At 38.4% G+C, this 25,342-nt stretch overlaps 1 protein-coding gene across 2 annotated transcripts in view; it reads left to right on the top strand.

The window, feature by feature from the left end:
• The window catches only part of LOC146629983 (creatine kinase B-type), a 40,574-nt gene that overhangs the window by 5,283 nt on the left and 9,949 nt on the right, over positions 1-25,342 (top strand). Inside the window, exons 1-5 of one of the 2 annotated variants that reach the window (XM_085356732.1) lie at positions 8,714-8,770; positions 9,228-9,274; positions 10,115-10,313; positions 12,763-12,920; positions 13,226-13,358. In XM_085356732.1, coding sequence (XP_085212858.1) covers positions 8,755-8,770; positions 9,228-9,274; positions 10,115-10,313; positions 12,763-12,920; positions 13,226-13,358 — 553 coding nt within the window. In that variant the 5' untranslated portion in view covers positions 8,714-8,754. Of the gene's footprint in view, positions 1-8,713; positions 8,771-9,227; positions 9,275-10,114; positions 10,314-12,762; positions 12,921-13,225; positions 13,359-25,342 lie in introns of those variants that run through there. The other variant, XM_085356731.1, reaches the window with a different exon arrangement.

The raw sequence follows: 25,342 nt of genomic DNA on the forward strand, positions 1-25,342 counted from the left end.
TCTGGATTTAACAGGAAGCCAATGAAGGGAAGCCAAAACAGGAGAAATATGCTCTCTCTTTCTAGTCCCTGTCAGTACTCTTGCTGCAGCATTTTGGATTAGCTGAAGGCTTTTCAGTGAGTTTTTTGGACATCCTGATAATAATGAATTACAGTCGTGCAGCCTGGAAGTAATAAATGCATGAACTAGTTTTTCAGCGTCACTCTGAGACAGGATATTTCTAATTTTAGAGATGTTGCGCAAATGGAAGAAAGCAGTCTTACATATTTGTTTAATATGTGCGTTGAAGGACATGTCCTGGTCAAAAATGACTCCAAGGTTCCTCACAGTGTTACTGGAGGCCAAGGTAATGCCATCCAGAGTAAGAATCTGGTTAGATACCATATTTCTAAGATTTTCAGGGCCGAGTACAATAACCTCAGTTTTATCTGAATTAAGAAGCAGAAAGTTAGCGGCCATCCAGGTCTTTATGTCTTTAAGACATTCCTGCACTTTAACTAATTGGTGTGTGTTATCTGGCTTCATGGACAGATAGAGCTGGGTGTCATCGGCATAGCAGTGAAAATGTATGCTATGTCTTCTAATGATGCTGCCTAAGGGAAGCATGTATAATGTAAACAGAATTGGTCCTAGCACTGAACCCTGTGGAACTCCATAATTAACCTCAGTGTGTGAAGAGGACTCTCCATTTACATGCACAAATTGGAGTCTATTAGATAGATATGATACAAACCACTGCAGTGTAGTACCTGTAATACCTACAGCATGTTCTAATCGCTCTAATAGGATATTATGGTCAACAGTATCAAATGCTGCACTAAGGTTATACAATACAAACAAATGTTTGAACATCCTCACATTCACACACCCATCCACACTTCAAACCCTTCTTCTTTCCCTTCTTTCTCATGAACAGCCTCCACCTCCACTCCCTATCATATCCTTGTATGGCTTCCACATATTCATAAAGTCCAATTGTTTGCCCTTGGCAATATATGTTAGCCTTTCCAGGCCTAGAGAGTCTGCAATTTCCTTCTTCCAGAGTCCCATGGAGGGAGCATCCATACTCCTCCAACATAGTGCAATGGCTCTTCTGGCTTTAAGTAGTCCATAGTCCATGTGACCAGGAGATATTTTATTTTGTATTCTTATGATCACAGTTATAATTAGAAGTATCAATCATTAATCATTTACCATTGTGGAATCTGAGGACAGTATAATCTTTGTTTTATATCTATGGTAATCTGAGTAAAGATTAATGTATGCAGGTTATCATCATTGTAATCAAGTCTCAAATGGTATCCACAGCATTGTATTCACCGTCCATAACTGGAGGGTCCAGCAGGACCTTGTTCTAATTCATTTGCAGGCCTACATCAGAACATGCACATAGAGAGTTATGTAAACACGCACGTTTACCCTTATTTACACAGGGAGGTCATGTCAGGACATTCTCTAGTTGGACACACAGGCTCACAGAACTGCACAACATGCCATGTCACACACTTGTTTTTCTCTAAAGTATCATCTGATGTTTGTATAAAGAGAACTTTGGACTATGGGGAGACTGTTATCATTTCCAGTAAGGTCTAACTGTGTGATGGGTTATATAAGGATGGGGAACGGTCCACTCTTTGGAGATCTGTGGCTGTACGCTTGTCTTCCCATGCTTCTGTCTTAGAAGCATGTAATAAAATCACTATGTTTGTCACCTACACGGACTCGGCTGTTTTTCCTTCTTACCCAAACTGAACCAGACGTAACATCCAGTAATTTAGTCTGTTTTGCCAGTTGTTTAAATTCCCTTGGATATTCCAAGTACACAGAGTTTACCTTTTAAAGGGATTTTTACCTTAAACATTTCAGACAGACATTTGATTGCATCTTTCCAAAATTCCTGGATTTTAGGACATTCACATGGAGAAGAGTTCCCTTTTCAACTTAACATTTAGTAGAGATGTCTGAAATGTGATTGGACATATGATGGAGCTTGATGGGTGTTTTATAGGTTCTCATGACCCATTTATATCGGAGAAGTGTAAAGCGCATGTTTATTGTTTGTTTTTGTGCTTTTAAGCAAGACTGGTTCCAATCACTTTCATCTATGTCCTCTTGGATTATCCCTTCTCCATGCATCTAACATGGCTGAGTCTTTGGCTGAGGAAAGCATCAATAAGTTATAATACATAGAAAGAAAGCCTTCCCTTTTGTATTCTCAATGCATACCTCCTGTATTTTTTTGTAATGGTGGAAGGTCAGGAATCTGTTGCATTTTTGATGACATATAATTTTTCAATTGTACCCACATAGCAAAGTTGGTATGGCCCGGATCTGACCCACACAATCTGCTTACACAGGGCCCACATGACGGCCCTTTGGTGGCCCAAATCAGGTTTGCCAGATGTGGCCCGCACAACGCCAGTTGTAGACACACTGCTGGCCCTGTGCTGGCCCAGAACAGTTTCAGCTCTGGCCCCAGATGTCAGCCTAATGTGTACCTCAATCAAGCCATGTAATAACAACATGTGTCGGAACATAATAGTGCAAAAGTAACATGACAAAACTCTGTTCGCACAGTAAATGGACTGATTGTTATATAGTGCTTTTCGAGTCTCCCAGATTACTCAAAGTGCTCTATACAACATGCCACATTCACCCAATCACACACTTTCTCTAAACTGAGTGCTTCCTCACATCTGGTTGACATACACCCTGCCGTGACACCAGTCAGTCAGAAGTGCCAGCTTGATGTCGGATCCGGGCCACACCTGTTTTCTATGGGCCTGGGCCACATAAACCAAACCACAATCAAGCCAGATATGGCATGTCATTACATAGACAGGCCTGGCCCATATCTGGATGACATACGTCTTATCATGCCGGAAGTCAGCCAGCAGTGCCGGCTTGATACCAGATCCGAGCCAGATCTGTTTGCTATGTGTGTAAGTATTTAAGGAAGTGCTTTGGGGGTATTAAATATTTTTTGACCTGACCAAAAGTGAGCAACATGCTGTCTGCATATAGATCTTTAACTTTTTGAATCCCTTCAATTTTCCACATTTTAAATCCTCCATCATTTTTACCAGGAGTAAACTTTTCATTACCCCAAATAGGAGTGAATTGCGAAAGCGTTGGAGGATCGCCGAAATTTTTATGTGTTGCATGCCAAATTATAATTGTGTTTTTCAAAAATGGGTTTGTTGTATTCTTTTTTAATATCTCGGTGTCTGAAGAATATAGAAAAGTGTTTAAGGGAAGATCTAGAACAAATTCTTGCTCAATGTTGACCCAGGATGTTGTTGGGCAAAAATAATGGAAATTTCTCCACAGCTGTAAAAGACCCAGTGCCAGTTATTGCACATGATTGCAGCTGTTGCTGCTAAGGGTGGTCCAAAAAGTTATTAGATTTAGGGACAATCACTTTTTCACACAGGGCCATATAATTTTGGATTTTTTTTCCCCTTAATAATAAATACCTTCATTTAGAAACGGCATTTTGTGTTTACTTGCGTTATCTTTATGTAATATTTACATTTTTATAATTATCAGAAACATTTAAGTGTGACAAACATACAGAAAAACAGAAAGGTGGCAAACATTTTTTCACACTATGGTATTTTTGGATGGGGAATGTCGCTGCATAGCCACTTTCAGATTTAGAGAAATTAAATCAGGTTGTTTGTTTTGTCAGGTTGTTTTGCAGGATGTTTAACAATATGAAAAACATAAATCATAATGACAACAGAAAACAATCAAAATCACACAAGTTGACACACACAGGTTTAAATGACTACTAAAGGTAGCTATCCTCCCCTGTGATCTGTTTGCTTGTAATAAGTGTATGTCTATAAAACGTTAGTGAGTTTCTGGGCTTGGGGGCATGGTGAAAGCAAAAAAATTATTAAAGGATCTCCAGGAGAAGATAGATGAACTTTACAAAACAGGAAAAGGATATAAAAAGTTATCCAGGAATTTGAGACTGCCAATCAGCAGTATCTAAACTCTGATTGAGAAGTGCATGTATCTAGCGTAGTGGGCATAATAACAGCAGAAAGCGCACACATACTTGCTCATATAAGTTACTATTGAAACACATAATCAGGCAACAACAAGAACCACTCTCATTTACATATTGCACCCTTGTGGAACCTCTCGCTACACTTTTTTTTTCCTGAGTGATGTATGTCTTTTATTCTCATTCATTTAAGCATCACACACAGTGAGCAACATTAGCTACACATTAGCTATGGGCACACTAAGGTTTGTCACATGGAATCTGTTGGAGCCAGAGGTTAAGGATAAGAGGTTAAATATATTTTAAAAAACAAACAAAACAAAAAAAAAAACTACAGGCAGACCTGTCACAGCTACAGATGAATTTAAAACACTTGTGTTTCCTAATGTGTTCTCAGCCTGCTATATCTTTAGGGGAATAGTAATTTTAATACATAAAAGTGTTAATTTATCGAATTTCCCAGAGGAACCCACCCGAGGGATTAATAAAGTTCTATCTTATCTTATCTTATCTTATTTCACAGTACTCAACAGAGTTATAGATCCAGAGAGAAAATTTCTAATCATGAAATTATCTATACAAAGATATGTATTGTAAGTGTATAGGGCCCAAATGTTGACGATATCTTGGTCTTCCACGCTTTTTTTTTACTGTAGACTCTGAATATCTAGGTTGCTCTCTTGTTCTTGAGGGAGACCTCAACTTTAGACTAAATTAAGAAATGGACAATCTTAATGCAATAATCCAGGTACAATGGCTCGCAAAAGTATTCGGCTCCTTGAACTCTTCCACATTTTGTCACATTACAGCCACAAACATGAATCAATTTTATTGGAATTCCACGTGAAAGACCAACACAACGTGGTGTACACGTGAGAAGTGGAACAAAAATCCTACATGATTCCAAACATTTTTTACAACTAAATAACTGCAAAGTGGGGTGTGTGTACTTATTCAGCCTCCTTTGTTCTGAGTGCAGTCAGTTGCCCATAGACATTGCCTGATGAGTGCTAATGACTAAATAGAGTGCACCTGTGTGTGATCTAATGTCAGTACAAATACAGCTGCTCTGTGACGGCCTCAGAGGTTGTTTAAGAGAATATTGGGAGCAACAACACCATGACGTCCAAAGAACACACCAGACAGGTCAGGGATAAAGGTATTCAGAAATTTAAAGGAGGCTTAGGCTACAAAAAGATTTCCCAAGCACTGTTCAAGCGATCATTCAGAAATGGAAGGAGTATGGCACAACTGTAAACCTACCAAGACAAGGCCGTCCACCTAAACTCACAGGCCGAACAAGGAGAGCGCTGATCAGAAATGCAGCCAAGAGGCCCATGGTGACTCTGGACGAGCTGCAGAGTTTTACAGCTCAGGTGGGGGAATCTGTCCATAGGACAACTATTAGTCGTGCACTGCACAACGTTGGCCTTTATGGAAGAGTGGCAAGAAGAAAGCCATTGTTAACAGAAAACCATAAGAAGTCCCGTTTGCAGTTTGCCACAAGCCATGTGGGGGACACAGCAAACATGTGGAAGAAGGTGCTCTGGTCAGATGAGACCAACATGGAACTTTTTGGCCCAAATGCAAAACGCTATGTGTGGCGGAAAACTAACACTGCACATCACTCTGAACACACCATCCCCACTGTCAAATATGGTGGTGGCAGCATCATGCTCTGGGAGTGCTTCTCTCCAGCAGGGACAGGGAAGCTGGTCAAAGTTGATGGGAAGATGGATGGAGCCAAATACAGGGCAACCTTGGAAGAAAACCTCTTGGAGTCTGCAAAAGACTTGAGACTGGGGCGGAGGTTCACCTTCCAGCAGGACAACGACCCTGAACATAAAGCCAGGGCAACAATGGAGTGGTTTAAAACAAAACATATCCATGTGTTAGAATCGCCCAGTCAAAGTCCAGATCTAAATCCAATCGAGAATCTGTGGCAAGATCTGAAAACTGCTGTTCACAAACGCTGTCCATCTAATCTGACTGAGCTGGAGCTGTTTTGCAAAGAAGAATGGGCAAAGATTTCAGTCTCTAGATGTGCAAAGCTGGTAGAGTCATACCCTAAAAGACTGGCAGCTGTAATTGCAGCAAAAGGTGGTTCTACAAAGTATTGACTCAGGGGGCTGAATAATTACGCACACCCCACTTTTCAGTTATTTATTTGTAAAAAATGTTTGGAATCATGTCTGATTTTCATTCCACTTCTCACGTGTACACCACGTTGTGTTGGTCTTTCACGTGGAATTCCAATAAAATTGATTCATGTTTGTGGCTGTAATGTGACAAAATGTGGAAAAGTTCAAGGGGGCTGAATACTTTTGCAAGCCACTGTAAGTAAATCCCAAAAGGTTGATTCTGTTCATCTGGACGTAGCGTTTTCAGTGGGAGAAACGTTTCGTCACTCATCCAAGGGACTTCTTCAGCCTCGAAGAAACCATAGAAAATGTTGAAATGGGGTGAGACTAAACAGTTCCTGTTCAAGCAAACGCACAGGACCTCCATTACCAAAAAAGTCAGTTGTTAGCAAAAAACAAGAGCGTGTTTTCAGCAAGAGAAAGTGATTATCGCTATATGACAGCACTGAAAAACAATCCCATTATCAGGCCAGTGTTGTTCAAGACCCCCGTGATGAGGAAGAGCTCAGGCATTGTGTATTGCCTTTTTACCCCCTTTAATTGGCCAAGACAGTGTTGGGCACCAAGTGCCCAACATTCCAGATTACCAGTCCAGTTTCAGTGCCATCCACATTATTTGTTACTTTCTAATTATATCACATTGCATTACCTTATTTACTTACCCCATGTAGAAAGTAGTTAGCTTTTTTGTTAATTGTTTTTCATAATCAGAATCAGAATACTTTATTATTCCCTATGGAAATTATGTAGGTGAAGTTGCAGAAACTAACCTAATGAGCCACCGACTAACCGATTGCATTACTTTGTGTCATGCCTTTGTCAGTTAACCTTCCAGTGTCGGTAGACACATAGGTGTGTCCAGATCATATGGCCAATTTAAGAAGACATGGCTGCAAGACTCAGCCTAGCTGAATCCCTTTAGGATTTAAAAGTATCAAATATCCTGGGTCAAGATATTAACTCCAAGTTGATGCATCTCTGATGCAGTAGTAGTAGTAGTGGAATAATGATTGATCCTAATTAAATTTTTTTTAAAAGTGAGAAAATAAATTGTATTAGATGGAGGAGTTGTACAAGGAGATGGCCACGCGCAGGAATGATTTACTGAACGACACAGGAAATCATTCCTGCCTGTGGCCATCTCCCTGTACAACTCCTCCATCTAACACACTCTAAGCACTGCAATAGTTACACCCTTTTTGCACACGCTCTACAGTAAAATAGCAATTGACAAAGTTCACAGGTTAGAGTGTAATGCCAATCATATATATTCCACCCCTGTAATATTCTTACCTCTGTAATATTCTTGATATGTATAATTGAGTGATTTGTATATATTAGCACTATTTCTTAAATCTGTAAACTCGGTAACATATTGTATTATTTAAATAGTTTGGTCTGTTACTGTTACTGTCTTGAAGCAACTGTAGCCCACATAATTTACTTAAGGATTAATAAAGTATTCTGATACTGATTCTGAAATGAGTAAAATACTTTACTAACTCATATTTTATTACTTAATTCGTTAGTAAAATACAAAATCCTTTATTTTTATATATTTGACTTTTCTGGTCCTTCATTCATGTCACATTTTTGTTTTTTCATGAGAATTTCCTGCAAACCTTTTTTAATTTTGTTGTTCGTAGGAGCAGTGTGTAGAATTTTGAGGTCAAAAATGTTTGCAATCCAGATGGATTACGGTTTTAATATTGCAAAATGTGGAACAAGTGAATACTTTGTGTATGTACTGTAAGTGGTGGAGTTGAAGAACTATGTATTACACATCCTTTACTTTAATTTAACCTTTGCAAAATAAAACTGTCAGGCTACTAGTGTCTTTCTCCCTCTGTGACTTTACCTACCCTCTATATTGGTACACGTAGTGTTTGACACCTGGTGTTCAATGTTAATTTTTATCAGGCGGAAGTGAAAATGGTAAATGGCCTGCATTTGTATAGCGCTTTTCTAGTCCATAGGACCCCAAAGCGCTTTACACTACATTCAGTCATTCACCCATTCACACACACATTCACACACTGGCGATAGCAAGCTACATTGTAGCCACAGCTGCCCTGGGACGCACCAGGGTCGTGAAATGTGTTGCAGGTAAGACAGGGGAGAGAAAGATTTAAATCTGATGCACTTTAACTAGTTAGGACACTGTGTTTTTAATTTCAGAAAAGACATCTACATAGCACCACTAGATCATCACTGTCAAGATTTGATTTCACAGAAAGCTGCTATTGAGCACATTTTTTAAGTAAATTAAAAAAAAAGAGAATCAAGCCATATGAACAAGACTGTTCAAAGCCATATGCACTGTAAGAATAGAATAGAAGTTAAAAAACAAAAAACCCCATGATGTCATACATTGTGAACTGAGGGATTAGAGCATGACCTCCCAAACACACATTCAGAGCAGCTCAAACATAGCAGCAGTGGTGTGTTGTGTGTGGTTATAAAAAGGGTGACATTGTGCGGACTGTAACTGGACTCCTGCAGGCTGCAGGATGAGATGCTCACCACAAACACAACTATTCTTAGATATTTTGTTGGTGTTGTACAGACAGCCATCTGTTTTTCCATCAAGACGACAATATGTGGAGGGTCAAACGTGAGTGTCCCATCATTTTCACTGCATGGTTCTTTTTTTCCCATTCACTGTAATAAAGATTTTTGCCATACACTGCATGACTAACATCTTTTATGTTACTTAAACTGAGAAGATGATCTAACTGATAATGTAACCAGTGGTATTAACAGGTTAAAGTCAGAATAACATCAAAAGCTAATATGTTTGCTATCAAGTATAGTTACAAGCCTGATACAAACATTAATCAGTATGTAGAGTGCATTGATTTAGTAGTAAAGAACGCTAGCATTTTAAGTAGAAAATCATCAAGTTTTCACCACTGGATTATTGGTTAACTGAAGTCCTTTCTGATCTTGTCTCTGGACCAATATTTTCATACTTATATGAAGATTTTTAAGACTGACTGTGTTTCTGTCTTCAGTACTGTTAATCTGTTTGATTAAAATTTTGATCTCTTACCTTTTTGACTTCTGCTCAGCTCCAGTTACATTTCCTAAGGAGGTGAAATACCGGCCAATTTTAGAGGTAATTATATCAATGTAAGAATAAGAATAAGCAGTGTGATACAGTGTAATTCAATAAAAAGAAATTGTGTCATCTACAGCTGAAGTCAAACATAGCAACAGAGTATATCAGAAGGTAATTATGGATTAGATATTCTTGATCACTGATCATTTTGCAGACGTGAACTAACAACAGACACTCAGCAGCCTCACTGTTTTTACAAAGTGGGACAGTTCTTAGCAGTTTTCCTGACTGATTTTAAATGCTGTCAAAATCTACTCTCATAACATGAATACAGTGTAAGATCATAGCAAAAGGTTTATTTGTTTATTTTTTCGTAACTTTTGGTAGCTAAAGAAAAAAGGATGAAAATTTTCATTAAAAAAAAAGTAACAGAAAGATGACAACATTACATTTGTCATTCAGCATTGTGGCTGTGTTATTCTGTCAACCCTATAATGCACTTAAACACATATTTGATACATGAGTTTCTGAGACCTCTATCTCATCGACATGATCAATACATGCCATAATTTCAAAATGTTATGGGTAAAATTCTTTTTTTTCTAAAATTGACATTGTTAACAAAAAGTTGCCAAAAACGCCCAACGTATCAAATGTAATACAAAAAATATACAATAAATATATTATAAAAATATAGCATATACAACATGATGTAGCCAGAAAATGTTTGTGGATTTTGTTATAAGGGTTAATAAACATCTCATTTTTTAATTCATATATTAGGAGACCTGGATGTAAAATGTGATGTATTGTTCTGTGAACAGCAGTGACCTCTGGGTTATTAATATAATAGTTGGTCACTTTACTCTCTCTTCTGTGTTTGTCCTTTCTCTTAAGAATTTGATTCCCCCTGACCCCATGGCCCGATTTCACCTGAAGAGAGGTTTCCCTCAGGAGGAGTTTCCTGACTTGTGCAGGAACTTTACCTGGATGGGTCGAATCCTCACACTGGATCTGTACCGCCGACAGTTTAACCGCTGCACCCAGAGTGGAGTAATCTTTGATGACGTCATTCGTCCCGGCCTGGAGGAACCAGGTGATGTATTTTTTTTGTTGTTGTTTTTTTTAGTTATTTTGTATGTGTGAGATTTTTCTTTGCATTATAATGTTGATTTAAGTTCAAGTTTTATACAGTTTACTGTTGCATTTGGTTCTTTTTATGTGTTTGAGTTTATTTGCTTGAATGGTTCATGGTTTCTTGTTGGTCAGGTTCCTTTTGAGTCTTTGTCTCATCCCTGTGTCTCCTGTGTGTCTGTGGTGTCTTTTGTGTTTATCTGGCTCCTCACTCTTGTCTCTGTTTATTCTCCCTGTGTGTCTCACTCTCTCTCTTTGTGTCTTAGTCATGTCTTTTTGTTTTGGCCTTGTCTCCCATTGTCTTTCCTCCATGTCCCATGTTCCATGTTTCAGGTTTTTCATGTTTCTTATTTTTCTTGCTTCAAGCAAGTCATAGTTCTTAGTGTCTAGTTTTGCCGAGTTTAGTTAGTATGTCTTAGTCTCCTCTAGCCTTTTGTTTTTGTATTTCCGTGCACAAGAAACGGCTCGCTTTTTGTTAAATTTCAGTTTTGTATCTGAGTGTCCACTTTTGGGTCCATACCACAAACACATGATCTGAGTCTGCAAATCTTTACAGAGAGGCCAAAACACAGAATTACAGCAACATGAAAATTAGTGAACAATTGGTAACTAATTTGATAGTATTTACATATATAAAAGAATTTGAGATTTGCATGAAAAAAAATCATAATTATCGTTGTTTCATTGTTGGTCTAACATATAATATAATATAAAGTTAGCACAAAAACTAAGGAAATTTGTTTGGTCAGTTATTTCTTTGTTCTAATTATGGTTTCTGGAAATAAATCTTTTATTACTGGAAAGCTTATTTCCCCTTAAATGATGCCATATTTGTAAGGAATATGTGCATTTGTGGGTTGAGAGTAGAGTTGAGTGGGTTGTCCTCATGGAAAACTTGCCAAAACTTCTCTGCCAATGCCAAACTTGCAAAGTTTATTTCAATAAATGAATTGTTTTAAATTTATACAATTATTATAAAAACGTATAAAATAATTATTCTATTAAATCTGTTTTGAGCTTCTGGTACTCCAAGTGCTGACAATTAGGATTAAGCAGTACCTGCTATAGCAGTTAGTTGATGTCTGCTCCAAGCATGCCACGTTTGACTGATCTGGACAGGGCCCATGCCACAGGGCAACTTTAATCTGGTGTTCGATAAAACAAAGGTGCAGTATCATTTGGATGAGTCCTAGTATCATATTCAGAGTGGCATCTAAGTCCCATATAATATGGAATGTGAGATAGGCCACAAAGAAGACATCACCACAAGAAGATCATTTCCTCACCCTGTCAGCACTTAGGCAATCTTTTACAAATTTGCAATCCAGAAATGAATGTTTGCATTACCCAGGCAATTCAGAGCAAAGTGCACACCGCCAGTCTTCAGTCTCCTGGGCTGCCAGGAGGCCTGTAATGACTGCCCTTCACAGTCAGGCCTGTTTGCACTGGTCTCTATAACATGTTCAATGGAATCTGAACATGTGGAGGAATGTTACATTCAGCAACAAGTCCAGATTTTTGCCTACAGCAACTGGATCATGGATCAAAGTGTGAGAAGAAGCACAACATTATTACTATTAACTGCTGCTCCAACTGAGTAAAAGTGTGATGTTTCTGGTTCTTAAATAGCACTTTTCTGCTATCTGAGCACTCAAAGCACTTTACACAACTTGTTCATTCACCCAATCACACAAGCACTTTCCTAAGTTGTTAGTGATAACATTCATTCACCTATGGATGCATCGCAGAGCAACCTGGGGTTAGTATCTTGCCCAAGGATATTTGGCATGCGAAAATCCAAGACTGGAGGAGACTAGGACCAAACTACCAACCTTCCGATTAGTAGGTGACCTGCTCTACCACCTGAGCTACAGCCACCCTGCACTGGGAAAAAAAGGAGTGCCACATTGGAGGCAATTTCAATGCAAAGAGATACTGAGATAAGATCCTGCAAACAGTTGCAATGCTGTATCTCTACCTGTCATGATCCTGGGTTTGTAAACAGCATTTTCAGCTTTGGACTCTCAGTCTTCTATTTGATGGTAAATGGACTGGTTCTTATACAGTGCTTTTCTACTCAAACTGAGCCCTCAAAGTGCTTTACACAAATTGCCTCATTCACACCATTCACACAAGCACTTTTTGCTTACCCTATTTAAGTGCTATCTAATATTCACACACATTCATGCTCTGATGGATGCATAAAGTTTACATACTTTAAGTTTAAACACTTTAATCTGTTTTACTTTACTTACTGTTTTACTAATTAATCTGGACATTTATTGAAAGAAACCTTAAACGAATGAAGTCCAAAGTGGTAATTCCATAAGCATCTGTGGAGAAATTTTTAGGTAAATGTTTAGATTATTCACTTGGTCCTTCTGTCACTTTTGTTCCTTTTTTTAATGAAGGAGATTATTTAGGTCCTGTAGCTGTCGGGTGTGTTGCCGGCGATGCCGAGTCCTACATCCTGTTCTGTGATTTCTTTGACCGAGTTATTGAAGCATATCATGAACAGAAGATCACCAGCCAGACACCAGAGAGTGACTTGAACTATGACAACTTGAAGGTAGCTACTCAAAACACTGTGAATAATAAACCTGAAAATAATTGCAGCATGAATTGAAGGCTGTGTGCCCTACAATCAGCTGATTTCAGTTCGTGTTGGAGGATGAAAATATTGGAGCAGTTTATGATCAATAAAATTAAAGTAATGTTCATATGGACATTCATTTTATTGACTGATTTTTTTTAATTGATTTTATTATCAATTCCCATCCCAATTGATCTGGCTAATAAATTGTGTGTGTGTGTGTGTGTGTGTGTGTGTGTGTGTGTGTGTGTGTGTGTGTGTGTGTGTGTGTGTGTGTGTAGGGTGGTGATGACTTGGACAGATCGTACGCTGTACGCTGTGAGGTTAGTGTTGTTCGAGGTATTGAAGATTTCTGCTTCCCAACACACTGCAGCCGAGGAGAGCGCAGACGGCTTCTCACACTGGCTAGGCAAGGTACTGTAAGTCTTTATTTCAGTACTAACAAAGTACAGTGCCAGTACAAAAACACAATCAGTCCATCAATCCATCCATCCAATTCAGGGTCACAAGGACCTGGAGCCCATCCCAGCATTTACAGGGTGACAGACTACACCTTGGAAAAGTTGACAGTCAATTACTGGCCTAATAGAATAGAATAGAATAGAATAGAATAGAATAGAATAAACCTTCTTGGACCTTCCAAGAGAGAAAGTTACAAATGTGTTTTTCACTTAGCTGTTGCCTAAGAATTTACATCCTAGATCGTCCCTCCTTCTCCTCTGAGATATGGACAAGGAGTCTCACTATCTGTTTAACGTCTCCCATGAACTTACAGTGCCCCACTGTGTGTGTATGTGCAATAAGGTCCATTTGTGACATGCATATTTGCATATAACTAAGTGACAAAGTGATATTACTATCGATAAAGTGATCAATACATAGAATAAAGAAGTTTGCCACCACAATGGCTAACACTAGCATCACTGCATGTAGCCACGCTCTTTGAAGATCATCTTCGCTTATGAAAGTATTAGGTCACAGCAGTACTAGCTAGCTATTGTTTTTAGTATGCTAATGTGCTCTTTGTGAATAAAGTTTAAAGCAGCTCAAACTGTAAGAGCCAGCACTGAGCCTTGTTTTACACAGTGTTAGAGCAATAGCTGCAACCTACAGCTTTTAAATGATTTTTATTCATTAGTAATTACATGTAATTTTAATTAAATTAAAATTAGTAATTTTATTAAATAGTAATTATTCATTCATATTCATCCCCAACTGGTTATAGATGATTATCAAGGACCAAGTTAAGCTAATCCCAGCTTCTCTAACACTGCAGGTTGAATCTTGGCATTAAATGTCTGGTATGTTGCAATGAGTAGCATTTAACCAAGTACTGTACCTAGTCAAGTGTGTGATAAAGATACAGAAAGTAAAATTTTATTATTAATAAAATATATGTAAAGAAGCCAAAATTGATTCAGTTTATTACTTTTCTCAGAATGCTCTGTGCATATAAAGACCCTGTATGCTATGATGGGGAGCTCATCACCCATCCCAACTGCTGCTTCTGAGACCTCCGTAGCACTCGCCCAGCTAGATACAAACAATCAGTCTTCGCGAGAGTTCAACTTGGTTTCACTGGTGGAGCATTTGCAGTTACTTTTTTGGGCCCTAAATATTATTTCTAGAACTAGCATAAGTGAAAGTTTTAATCCATCCATATTCTTTTGTTTATCTGGGGCTGGATTGCAGGGGCAACAGCCTAAGGAGAGGAAGTCCAGACCTCCCTCTTCCTAGCCACTTCTTCCAGCTCACCTGGGGGACAACTGAGGCATTTCCAGGCTTTCCTCTGAGATGTACTCTATTCAGTGTGTCCTGGGTCTACCTCAGGGCACACTCTATTCAGAACACCATGCCCAGGAGGCATCCTAGTCAGATGCCCAAACCACCTCTTTGATGACTCGTTACGCTATATCAGCCATTCTCTGGAGAAAATTCATTCCCAATTTCCACTTTTTGTATCAGCAATTGCATTTTTTAAGTCACTACAAAGAGCTTATGACCATAAGTGAAGGTATCGATGTATATCAACCAACTGACAGCTTCACCTTCATACTCAGCTCTCTTTACCAAAAACAGACTAGTACAGTATGTAGGTCACTGCAGAAATCCATCTGTCAGTAGCACACTCCCGTCTCCCCTCACTCATGAACACGAAACAAAAACGTCTTTATTTTCACAGAGGTCAAAAATTTAGGTTATTAAGTCCCTGCAGATATTTTAGCTGATGTTTACATTTTCAATAGATCTTTGTGCATGTAGGTTTGTTTGTTGACAACAACTTCTCTGGGAGATGAGGACGCGCCCACATTTGTTTCATTGTAGAAGATGTTACGGCTTCAACAGCACTTTGAGTCAGCTTTTTGGCATTGGACTCCGAAACAGGAAAACCTGCTACCTGAACTTTATGCAGCAGAGATTGTCTCAGTGATTTTCGACTCTGTGTCCTCTGCTTTACTTCCTACTCGCTTCCTTCTTTAGCCCACAATTCAAATCATTCCAAAAGTGTCATGTACATTTATTGAAAAGAAAGTCTGTAACTTGCTCACATTTGTAGTTCTACTTGTTTACTGAATTATATTTAAGAAGAGTCAGGTTATTCACATAACTTAATGTTTTTTTCCATTTTTGCATTGTGTTTTACAGATTCAAGTTTCAATAAGTTTATTTTCATATACCCTGCAAAACACAAGTGGTTACATAGAGCAATGAAATTCTTACTTTGCAGTAAGAAACAACTAACTAAAATAAAGAGTCAACTTAATCCTAAGCATAGAAAATAGCATTGAAAATAATAAATGCAGTAAAACAAGTGATTTGTAGCACTTGTAGTTTATGTATCTTATGTGTGGGTGTAGTCAGAATTTAAAGTGCAAGTAGTTGCAATACTGTCACAGCGGTAATTTAAACAGAGTATGTACAAATTGCAAATTTAATAATTTAATAATTTTTAATAATTACAGTTCGACAATATTTCAGTGATTCAGTAGCCTGATGGCCTGTGGTTAGAAACTTTTTTTAAGTCTGGCTGTCCTTACTTTCACTCTCCTGTAGCATCTGCCAGATGGCAGGAGCGTGATCAGTGTGTGCTGTGGGTCAGTTCGGTCCTTAATGATGTTGTGTGCCCATTTCCTGGTCCAAGTGTTGTAAATGTCCCGTAGTGGTGGGAATGGTACTCCACAGATGAATTGTGCCGTTTGATTCACACGCTGAAGAGCGTTCCAGTCTAAGCTAGGAATCACCTTTGAACAAAAATCCCTTTTAAAAAATGCTCTATGGGTTTAATTTAGGGTTTAGTTTAAAGCACTTTATTGGGCAGAAATAAGGTGCAGCATATAAAGCCCTGAGGTTGGCCTCCTTGTCAAGATAAAGCCATCCCCAGCTTTCGGGTTAAGAAATTTCTTTTTACAGTACTCATGTTATTTAACCAAACTTTTGATGGTTGGTGTGCAATTTCTGCTTTAAATACATTCATTGTTTATATTTAACAATCTAAGCTCAGATTTCGAAGGAGATAGTGTGAATGTGTATAAATGTGTGTGTTTTCCACGTCATTTACGGTATACATCACAGCATCGGGCACAGAACCTAAAAAGCATACAAAGAAAATTAATAGGCTGAATCAGTTTCAGCTTTGGTTTTCATCACATATATTTTATTAATAACTACATTTCACTCATTATCTTTACAACACATTTGACTACCTCTGGTCGCAGGTAGTTAAAAGATTGATTCCCATAAATGCCATAATCTTCCTTGAGAGACACTGTTACAGAAGTGTAAAACATTTAAAGCATAAATAAAAGATTCAATGAGCTTTACAGATTTTGCATGCGGTGTTCCTCTGTGGTCAATTTGACCCAAAGTTGTTTAAGCTATGTAAAACATGTCTATCTGTGTATGTGACCTAAAATTCTTACACCTCATGTTTAGGGATGGGTACCAGTAATGGCACCGGTTCTGACATAAACGGTAGTAACCAGACCGAAAAGCAGCGCACATTTCGGTGCTTTATTTCAGTGCTTTTTTTTTCCTGAGCTGTGATACACTTTGGATTCTAGCCAATCATTTTACCTTTCCAAGGATAGTAGGCGGGCCCAGGTATGTACGTTCTTTTAGAGCAGAGCTACAGATTAAAAATGGCAAAGGCGAAGCGGTCAAAGTCTGGCTGTATTTCACAGCAAAAGTTGCAAACTCAGCAGCCTGCAACAAGCGCTTTAAGGTGATACTGTGCAAAGGAGGTAACACCTCGAATCTGATGAAACACCTGGCGACGTATAGCATTTTGTTAAAAGCCGAGAAATGCGCCGTATTTGATAGCTTGCTGCGAGACCTCACACCGTGCACATCTACTGCGGGTGGTTTGCCTGTTATCGGACCCGGAGTTAGCAACATCCCCCAAAAACCCGAAGAGGAGAGTCCTGGCCCCTAGCCCTGCCAGTGTAGCAGTAATGATGACGGATGATGATGCAGCAGCAGCCGTTCTTCTCTGCATGAGTAGCTTAATGTTGTCCGTGTGTAATTTACGTTGAGTAGGCTAACCACGTTATTAAATTAATGCATGTAAGGTGAACTAGCAAACACCGTCGTAGTTACATGCGGCTGTCTTGTTGTTTGATGGCAGATACTCCCTTCACCCTGGCCAAAAAGGCTGAAATGACCAAAGAAAAAGTGGAAAACAGCTAAACATGAGAGGTTTTTGGACAAAGTTTGTGTTTTTTCCATTGATTAAGCACTGCTTCCAGCCAAGAGTGATACCATATATGCCCCATAGCTGCAGAAAAGGCTAACATTGTTATCTTTTTACAAAAAAACAGCTGAACATGAGAGGTTTTTGGACCAATTTTGTGTTCTCCATTCTTTAAGCACCGGTTCGAGCACCATTTAAGCACCGGCACCGTTTCAAAAGTACCGGTTTGGTACTGGTATCGGATAAAACCTAAACGATACCCATCCCTACTCATGTTATGGTCACTATATGTACCTAAAAGATTAAGCAGGGTATACTTTAGCACTGACCTGTTTTGTGGTTGACAAGATTGATCTCTTCACTGTAAGAACTGTATGTAAAAATTACCCGAAATAACTGTAAAATGGCAACGGTAAATTACCATCAAATCAAAAGGAGTAAATGATTGTAATATCTATATTAAATTTCTGTATATTGACAAATGGTGATTTGCTTTTATTTTTACACTGCTAATATGTTGAAAATATATTAATTTACAGTAATATGGCACATAGGTGGCTCACCCTACAATTCTATATGAATGACAATCTTTCCTGCTTTTTTTCATTTGAATTTACAATTTACAACTGTATGTTAATTACTCAAAACATACCGTGCTTTTAATTTTAACAAAATGTCAAAACATTGTTAGAATTATTGTGAAAATTATGGTGAATTTTTTTATATATATAGCAAGCTCAGACCATTTGATAAAACAGTATATCTTAACAGTAAATATGAGCAATTACTAAAAATAAGTTCTACAGTCTCACCAAGTAAATAAGACAGCTATTTACAATGAAAAAAGATTTTGTGGCCTAAGTAATGGCAAAAGGCCATTTTCTATTGTAGAAGTCATTAGCTTACAGCTTTAAGTGTTTAAGGTATGTGCTGACTAAAAATAAAGACAAGATGATAGTTTATTAAATTTTAATGAAGTTTGCAGATTGTTTTGGTGAAGTTTAATAAACTCAGCCGTCTGCTCCTTGCTATCTAAGATATAACAGGACACCGGAGTATATTCGCGAGCGTCTCACACTTCTGATAATCAGTTGTCTGCTTGACGTTTATTCAGCTGTGTAAAAACTATAACTTTAATCTCAGCCAAACCGATTTACTCAGGAACAAATAAAATGCTAAAAAAAAGCCAAACAATAAAATTTGTAAGTTATCTAAGTGACTATATCATGTTTAACCTGAGTAGCGAAAGACGGCGGTGGGTTTGAAAACGATTTGCCGGGAGTCCGGTGTTCTCAGCGGCTCTAGTGAGCCTTGAACCCCGGCTAGCTATTGAGCTGGTGGGTATCAGATGTCTCCGAAAACGTTGGCGCACTTTTGAAAATATGTGGTGTCCTGATAAACTGAGCAGGTATTTGAGGTTTACACAGCTACATTCTCGCCTGAAAATATGTTAAATGTTTATTTTGTGACCCAGAAAGAATAATAAGAGTAATATTAAAACTAACTAGCTGCCGCCATTGTTGGAAACTGAGCTGGGCCGCGCTATGAATTCTGGGATAGGTTGGGCCACGAAGTATACACGCGACCCATCCTTCAAATCTGGGGAAATGAAGGCCGCATTTGTCGGCCACATTTGTCGGAGTCTTCGAATTTGGACAGGCTTCGTCGTGTCGCTGTAATGTAATTGGCCTAAAAATGCGGGCACAGCAGGATGTGGTTCCTGAATTTGGACACAGCTACGATACCGGACCCTGCTTCTTCTTCTTCAGGGTTTAACAGCAGCTGGCATCCTTGCACATGCAGTGCTGCCATCTTCTGTTTCAGTCCGTTATTACACTCTTAAATCCTACTACTTATTCCTGCGTCTTTTGGGATCTTACAAAGCTTCAAACGACGATTTTGATAGTCGACCTAATCGTGACTAGTTGACTAATCGTGGCAGCCCTAGTCAGGGTATAAATTCAGAGGCTAAATGCCCTTGTACAAGCACACCCAATTCTTAGGAGTGCAAAGCTACAGCACAATGGTGTATAAAAATCCAAGCAGCTAGCATGTGTCTCTAACAAATCAGAGAGCTCCTTATATTGCACAGCAATTGCATTGCCTTTTCAAGGACCAGAAGAATCAAGGAAATGCTGAAAGACATAGTTAATCTGTTAGCTAATCCAAGAGCTAATCCCATAGTTAATTCAAAAACTATACTAACATAATCCACCATCCATATAATCGAATCCACAAACTAACAGGAAAGAGAAATGCGGTGAGGAAATGGATTTGAAAATGTGAAAGTGAAAATTGCATTTTAAATATCAGAAATAAATGTTTGATTTTTGAATGCATTTAATTACTTTTCTTTCTTTTTTTAAGAGTATTGTTATGTTGGTGCTGGAAAATAAATTGGAATTATATAGAACATATGCGGTAGAGCAGGGCGATATGACCAAAAATATTTATCACGATATACATTTGAAAATTTGTGATAACGATATAACTGACGATATAATTGACACTAGACAAAATACTTTACAACTCCACAACTTTATTAGTGCAAAAAAACCCCATCAATGTAGTTTCACTTAAACAAGCAGCTGTTTTTTATGTGCATTAAAGTTATATAAAAATGTAACAGTGCAAATTCCTTGCTGACAGTTTAACCAAAAGGCATTTCCAGTGGAAACTGGCCGACATATCCTCAGCACAACCATGTATAATATCCACAAAACTTAAAAAGAGGTTATACACACACAATACGGTAATACTATGTTGAAGCGCAGTACGTATCAGAGGCGGAGCCAGACATTTGAAACACCCGGGGCTTAGCCCTAAAGGGTAGTATGCATGTGGGATTTTTTTTTCTTTTTTGGGGGGGGGGGGGGGGGGGGGGGGGGTAGAAATGACTGAAAGATTAATAGGCTGTGTTTTGAGTTTTGTTCAAAAAAGAATGACTTCATATAGGAAAAAAATATATATCACATATGCAGGACACCTTAAGCTAGGTTTTTAATTAAGCAGCGAGGCAAAACAAAATCAGGGCTGTATCAAGACACAAGGACTAAACCCCAATTCAACCAGACCAAGAACTGATCCAGAATTAAAACAGGACTACAACATTTCAAAATCAGGACTACTGAGGACTTAACCAAGACAGAACCAGAATCAGAACTAGATGATAGTAGCACTAAAAATCATCATAGACCTGCACTACACTTGTTTTTTAATTCTACCAAAGTACAATATTTAGATTGAGAAAAGTTTATATAATTATTTAGCCTTGTTGTGCAAACAAGCCTGCAGAACTTAATAAATATAGAATTTGAAAAATAACAAACCTAAAAAGAAACACTAGGTACGAGATACATGAGGACCTGTGATACAGTGATACTTTGGTAAACAACCATGTGACTAACATGTTTGTCTCACCTGCTCTTGTTCATCTCTGTTCTGTCCTCATTCTCCATCTCAATCTCTGTTCCTCTCTCTCCCTCTTTGTGCTGACAATTATCAAATATACAGTTGAAACCAGATATTTACAAACTCTTCAGATAAAAACACTTTTTTAATTGTAACATCAAATCAGACTAAATGTTAATTTTTTTTAGATTGATAAATATAAAAAACATATTTGTTAACTTTAAGAGCAAAGAGAGAAACTATCTGTATTTCTTAATTGCAAATGGCACCAAATTGTATTCAAAACTGAGCCACACTTATGGAGCTCCACAATTCTTTTCCTGGTGTTTTGGTTGACATCTCTTGATTTTCCCATTTCAAAGAAACAGACTCTGTGTTTTGACTTATATGCATCCACAGCTGTGCCACCAGTTTACTCACATGGACTCTACTAACCAATCAGAAGCTTCTTCAGCTCAGAATGGAATCGTCTGGAGTTTTCTTATTAATTAACAATAAACTTAGTGTATATGTACTCCTAAATTTGATCAAAGTGATAAAATATAGACAGCTCTGTCTCTCTTTATTCTGACATTTAACTAATTTAAAAGATATTTCAATATTTATTTATCCAAAACAAACAAGTTTACTCTAAATTGATGTTGTACAGTAAAAAAATGTTCTTGTGTTTTCCATAAAGTGTATGTAAATATCTGGTTTCAACTGTGAATAAACTGCTGTGTTTTGAAATTCCTCTTGTTTTGCATAGAAATATACTGAACAACATACAAAGCATAATCAATAAAATAACATCTACCAGAGTTTTTTCTTTGAAAGAAGCTCCTTATGTCCATTCTTGTATATCAGTACATTACTGAAACCGATTTATTTAGCCGTGGAGGGAAACAACTGAAAATATGAAATAAACACACATGTAAGCTAAGACTCTCTAAAGAAACAGCATTGTTGTTGTTCGGCTTTTCATTTCGCCATTTGTTGATTCACTCGAAGACCAAGTAACGTAATATTGGTCAAATGATCAGTTTGATATCAAGCTTTCGTGATGCACCGTCATATTTACATTATTTGTACAGTACGAATGATTTGCTTTGGTACCTGGTCGAACTTCAGTTCTGCCTGGCTGCGTTTCTCCAACAGCGCACTCGCAGGCAGCAGCTGCCCCGCCCCGCTTAGTGTCTGAGCTCGGATCATACCAATTTTAGGGGGGATTTACGCACAGTCGTAAATTCCCACAGTGTGCACTATGTGCTTCGAATATTGTGTGTAGTTTTTGTTTTATACAGTTGTCAGCCAGGCATCTAACTATGAAAAAATTACACTCCAAAAGACCCCGGGCTTCTGACAAAACAACCCGGGCTTAAGCCCAGTAAGTCACCCCCCGCTCCGCCACAGGTACGTATCACTCCGCGAGGCGCCTGCCTACGATAGCCGTAATGCTCCGACAATCCATCAAGCGGTGTGGGTTCGTAGCTTAGCAAAGTCGTACTAAAACATTTGACAGATTTTTGAGCGCCGTGTACATAAAATCGTTTCGAGGTCAGTAAACACAACCAGAATTCATACATAAGGCACACGGGATTATAAGGGGCTCTGTTGATTTTCAGAAAAATCAAAGGATTGATTTTAACTGTGCCGTATTTTCCAAACAATATGGTAATAACGACGGCCCGCTAGCATTCTCTACCAAAAATAGTGCTTTGTTGTGTATCTGACGGACGAAAGCTAAACCAGTTCCACCACTGAAGTTGCAGCATTTTTACAAACCAATTCTGGTTCATCCGTTTCATTTAACGATCCACTTTCGCTCTTCTCATTCTGCGTCGCCGCCATGTGCATATGTAAACATAGGCACTGCGCATGCGCGTTTTACCCATATTCTATCGCCATGTTTCATTTTCCTATCGGTGCCCAAAATTACACCGGTATTACCGTGAACGGTATGATATAGCCCAGCCCTAATATGCGGTATTATAAGGTACTGTCTTTGAATGGTATAAAGAATCCCATTAAGAGGAGTAAGATAGTTTCAAAGCTAAAAAGGGAACAAATTGATATTGCGTTTCTACAAGAAATGCATCTATCAAAGGAAGAACTTGAGAAGTGGAAGAGAATGGGGTTCAAAAATATTTATTATGCCTCACATAGATCAGGGGAAAAAAGAGGAGTGGCCATTCTGATACCGAACAAGGTTGGTTTTGAGTTTACTGGAGAACATAAAGATAAAGAGGGAAGATTTGTGTTGGTGAAAGGGAAAATGGAACAGGAAGACGTCACGCTGTGTAATATATATGCACCCCCTGGTAGTAGTACAGGGTTCTTTGAGGGTTCTTTATTGCCACAGAAAGTGTTGGAACATGTATATGTGCAGGAGATTTCAATTTACTTCTCCATCCAAAATGGGCTACAACTAGCTGAGACCGGCGGGGAACTAAATTAGAGAAACAAGTAAAAACAATGTTATCTGAGTTGGGGCTTATAGATATATGGAGATATTTACACAAAAATGAACGCAAATTTACATTTTATTCAGCAAGACATGATATGTACTCAAGAATTGATTACTTCTTTACTTTTAGTAAAGATCTCTACAGAGTGAAGGATTGTATAATAGGACAGAGAGATTTATCTGATCATTCGGGACTAACTATGAAGATTGGGTTTAAAGCTAGCCCCAAAAACACCTTATGGAGGCTTAACACAGGTCTGTTAAATAATGACTCATTTAAAAGAGAAATGGGACAGGAGTTAAAAACATATTTAGAACTCAATGACAATGGAACAGTTAATCCTACAATTTTATGGGATGTGGCTAAGGCATACCTTAGGGGTAAAATTATTGCAAAATGTGCAGTCCTAAAGAAGGTGAGAGCAAAAAAGCTGTCAGATTTACAGGAAAATTTGGAATAATTGGAACAACTGCCGGTTAAAGAGGAGAGCCACAAAATTTTAAGTGAGGAAATTGAAAAAAAATTAAAATATAATAGACAACGGTGTTATGAGGCAGGACCCAAAGCTGCTAGGCTATTATCATGGAGAGTCAGGAGGCAACAACAGGAGAACACTATTCATAAAGTTTGAAATTTAAAGACAAATAAGATAACTAATAAACTCGAAGAAATTCAGAGAGCATTTGAAGAATATTACGCTGAGCTATACACACAACTGGATAAAGCAGATGAGCATAAGATTCAGAATTTCTCATCCAGCCTAGATCTACCATTTATAGGTAAGCAGCAGAATGAAAAACTCGTCAGAGGAATATCAGCAGAAGAGATTAACACTGGGATCTCAAAACTCAAGACTTTTAAAGCCCCAGGATGTGATGGATTTCCACCAAAGTGGTATAGGCAGATGAGGGAACCCTTAATCCCGCTATTAAAGGCCTCTTTTAATTACACTCTGAGTGGGTGGGGGGGGCGCTCCCACCATCGTGGCGGGAGGCGTATATCTCTGTCATACCAAAAGCAGGGAAGGATAAAACTGACCCCAGAGGTTATAGACCTATTAGCGTGTTAAATATAGACTATAAACTATTTGCTGCGATTTTGGCTAAGAGGTTAAGTACTTGATGCCGCTGCCTCCTCTATCAGCGTGGGCATCAATGTAACAGGCTTCATTGGTAACAGACAAACAAACGATAATATCAGAAGGGCCATTCATATTATTGACCAGATACTTAAAGGGAAAACTGGAACAGTTCTAATTGGGCTTGATGTGGAAAAGGCATACGATACGGTCGGGTGGGAATTTCTGTTTCATGTGTTGAAGAGATTTGGGCTATGTGACAGGTTTATTCAATGTATAAGAATGATTTATATGTCTCCAACAGCGAGGATCTAAGTTAATGGAAGCCTCTCAAATCAGATAACACTACAACGTGGCTGTAGGCAGGGCTGTCCGTTGAGCCCACTGCTCCTTAACCTTTTCATTGAACCGTTGGAAGAGACTCGATTGGAGGGGGTTACAACAGGGAACGTGGAAAATAAAATTTGCTTGTATGCAGACGACGTGCTGGTAGCGCTAGGAAACCCGGAAGAGGGAAATCCTCTGCTTATGAAAATACTGGAAGAATATGGCAGACTGTCTGGTTATAGACTAAACATTCAAAAAACTCAAATCTTGACATTCTTTTTTAACCCCTCAAGACAATTGGTAGCAAGATATAGATTTGGATGACATCAATCTCAAATGGAGTATTTGGGGATCCTGCTGACAAAAGACCTTGCATCGTTATATGAAGTTAATTATAATTGGGTGAACAAGAAGATATATGAAGATCTGGAGAGGTGGGATTACT

This window comes from Diplotaxodon limnothrissa, linkage group LG6 (genome assembly GCF_057381915.1).
Source record: "Diplotaxodon limnothrissa isolate DT_005_m linkage group LG6, D_limnothrissa_male_GT1.1, whole genome shotgun sequence".
Classification (NCBI taxonomy): domain Eukaryota; kingdom Metazoa; phylum Chordata; class Actinopteri; order Cichliformes; family Cichlidae; genus Diplotaxodon; species Diplotaxodon limnothrissa.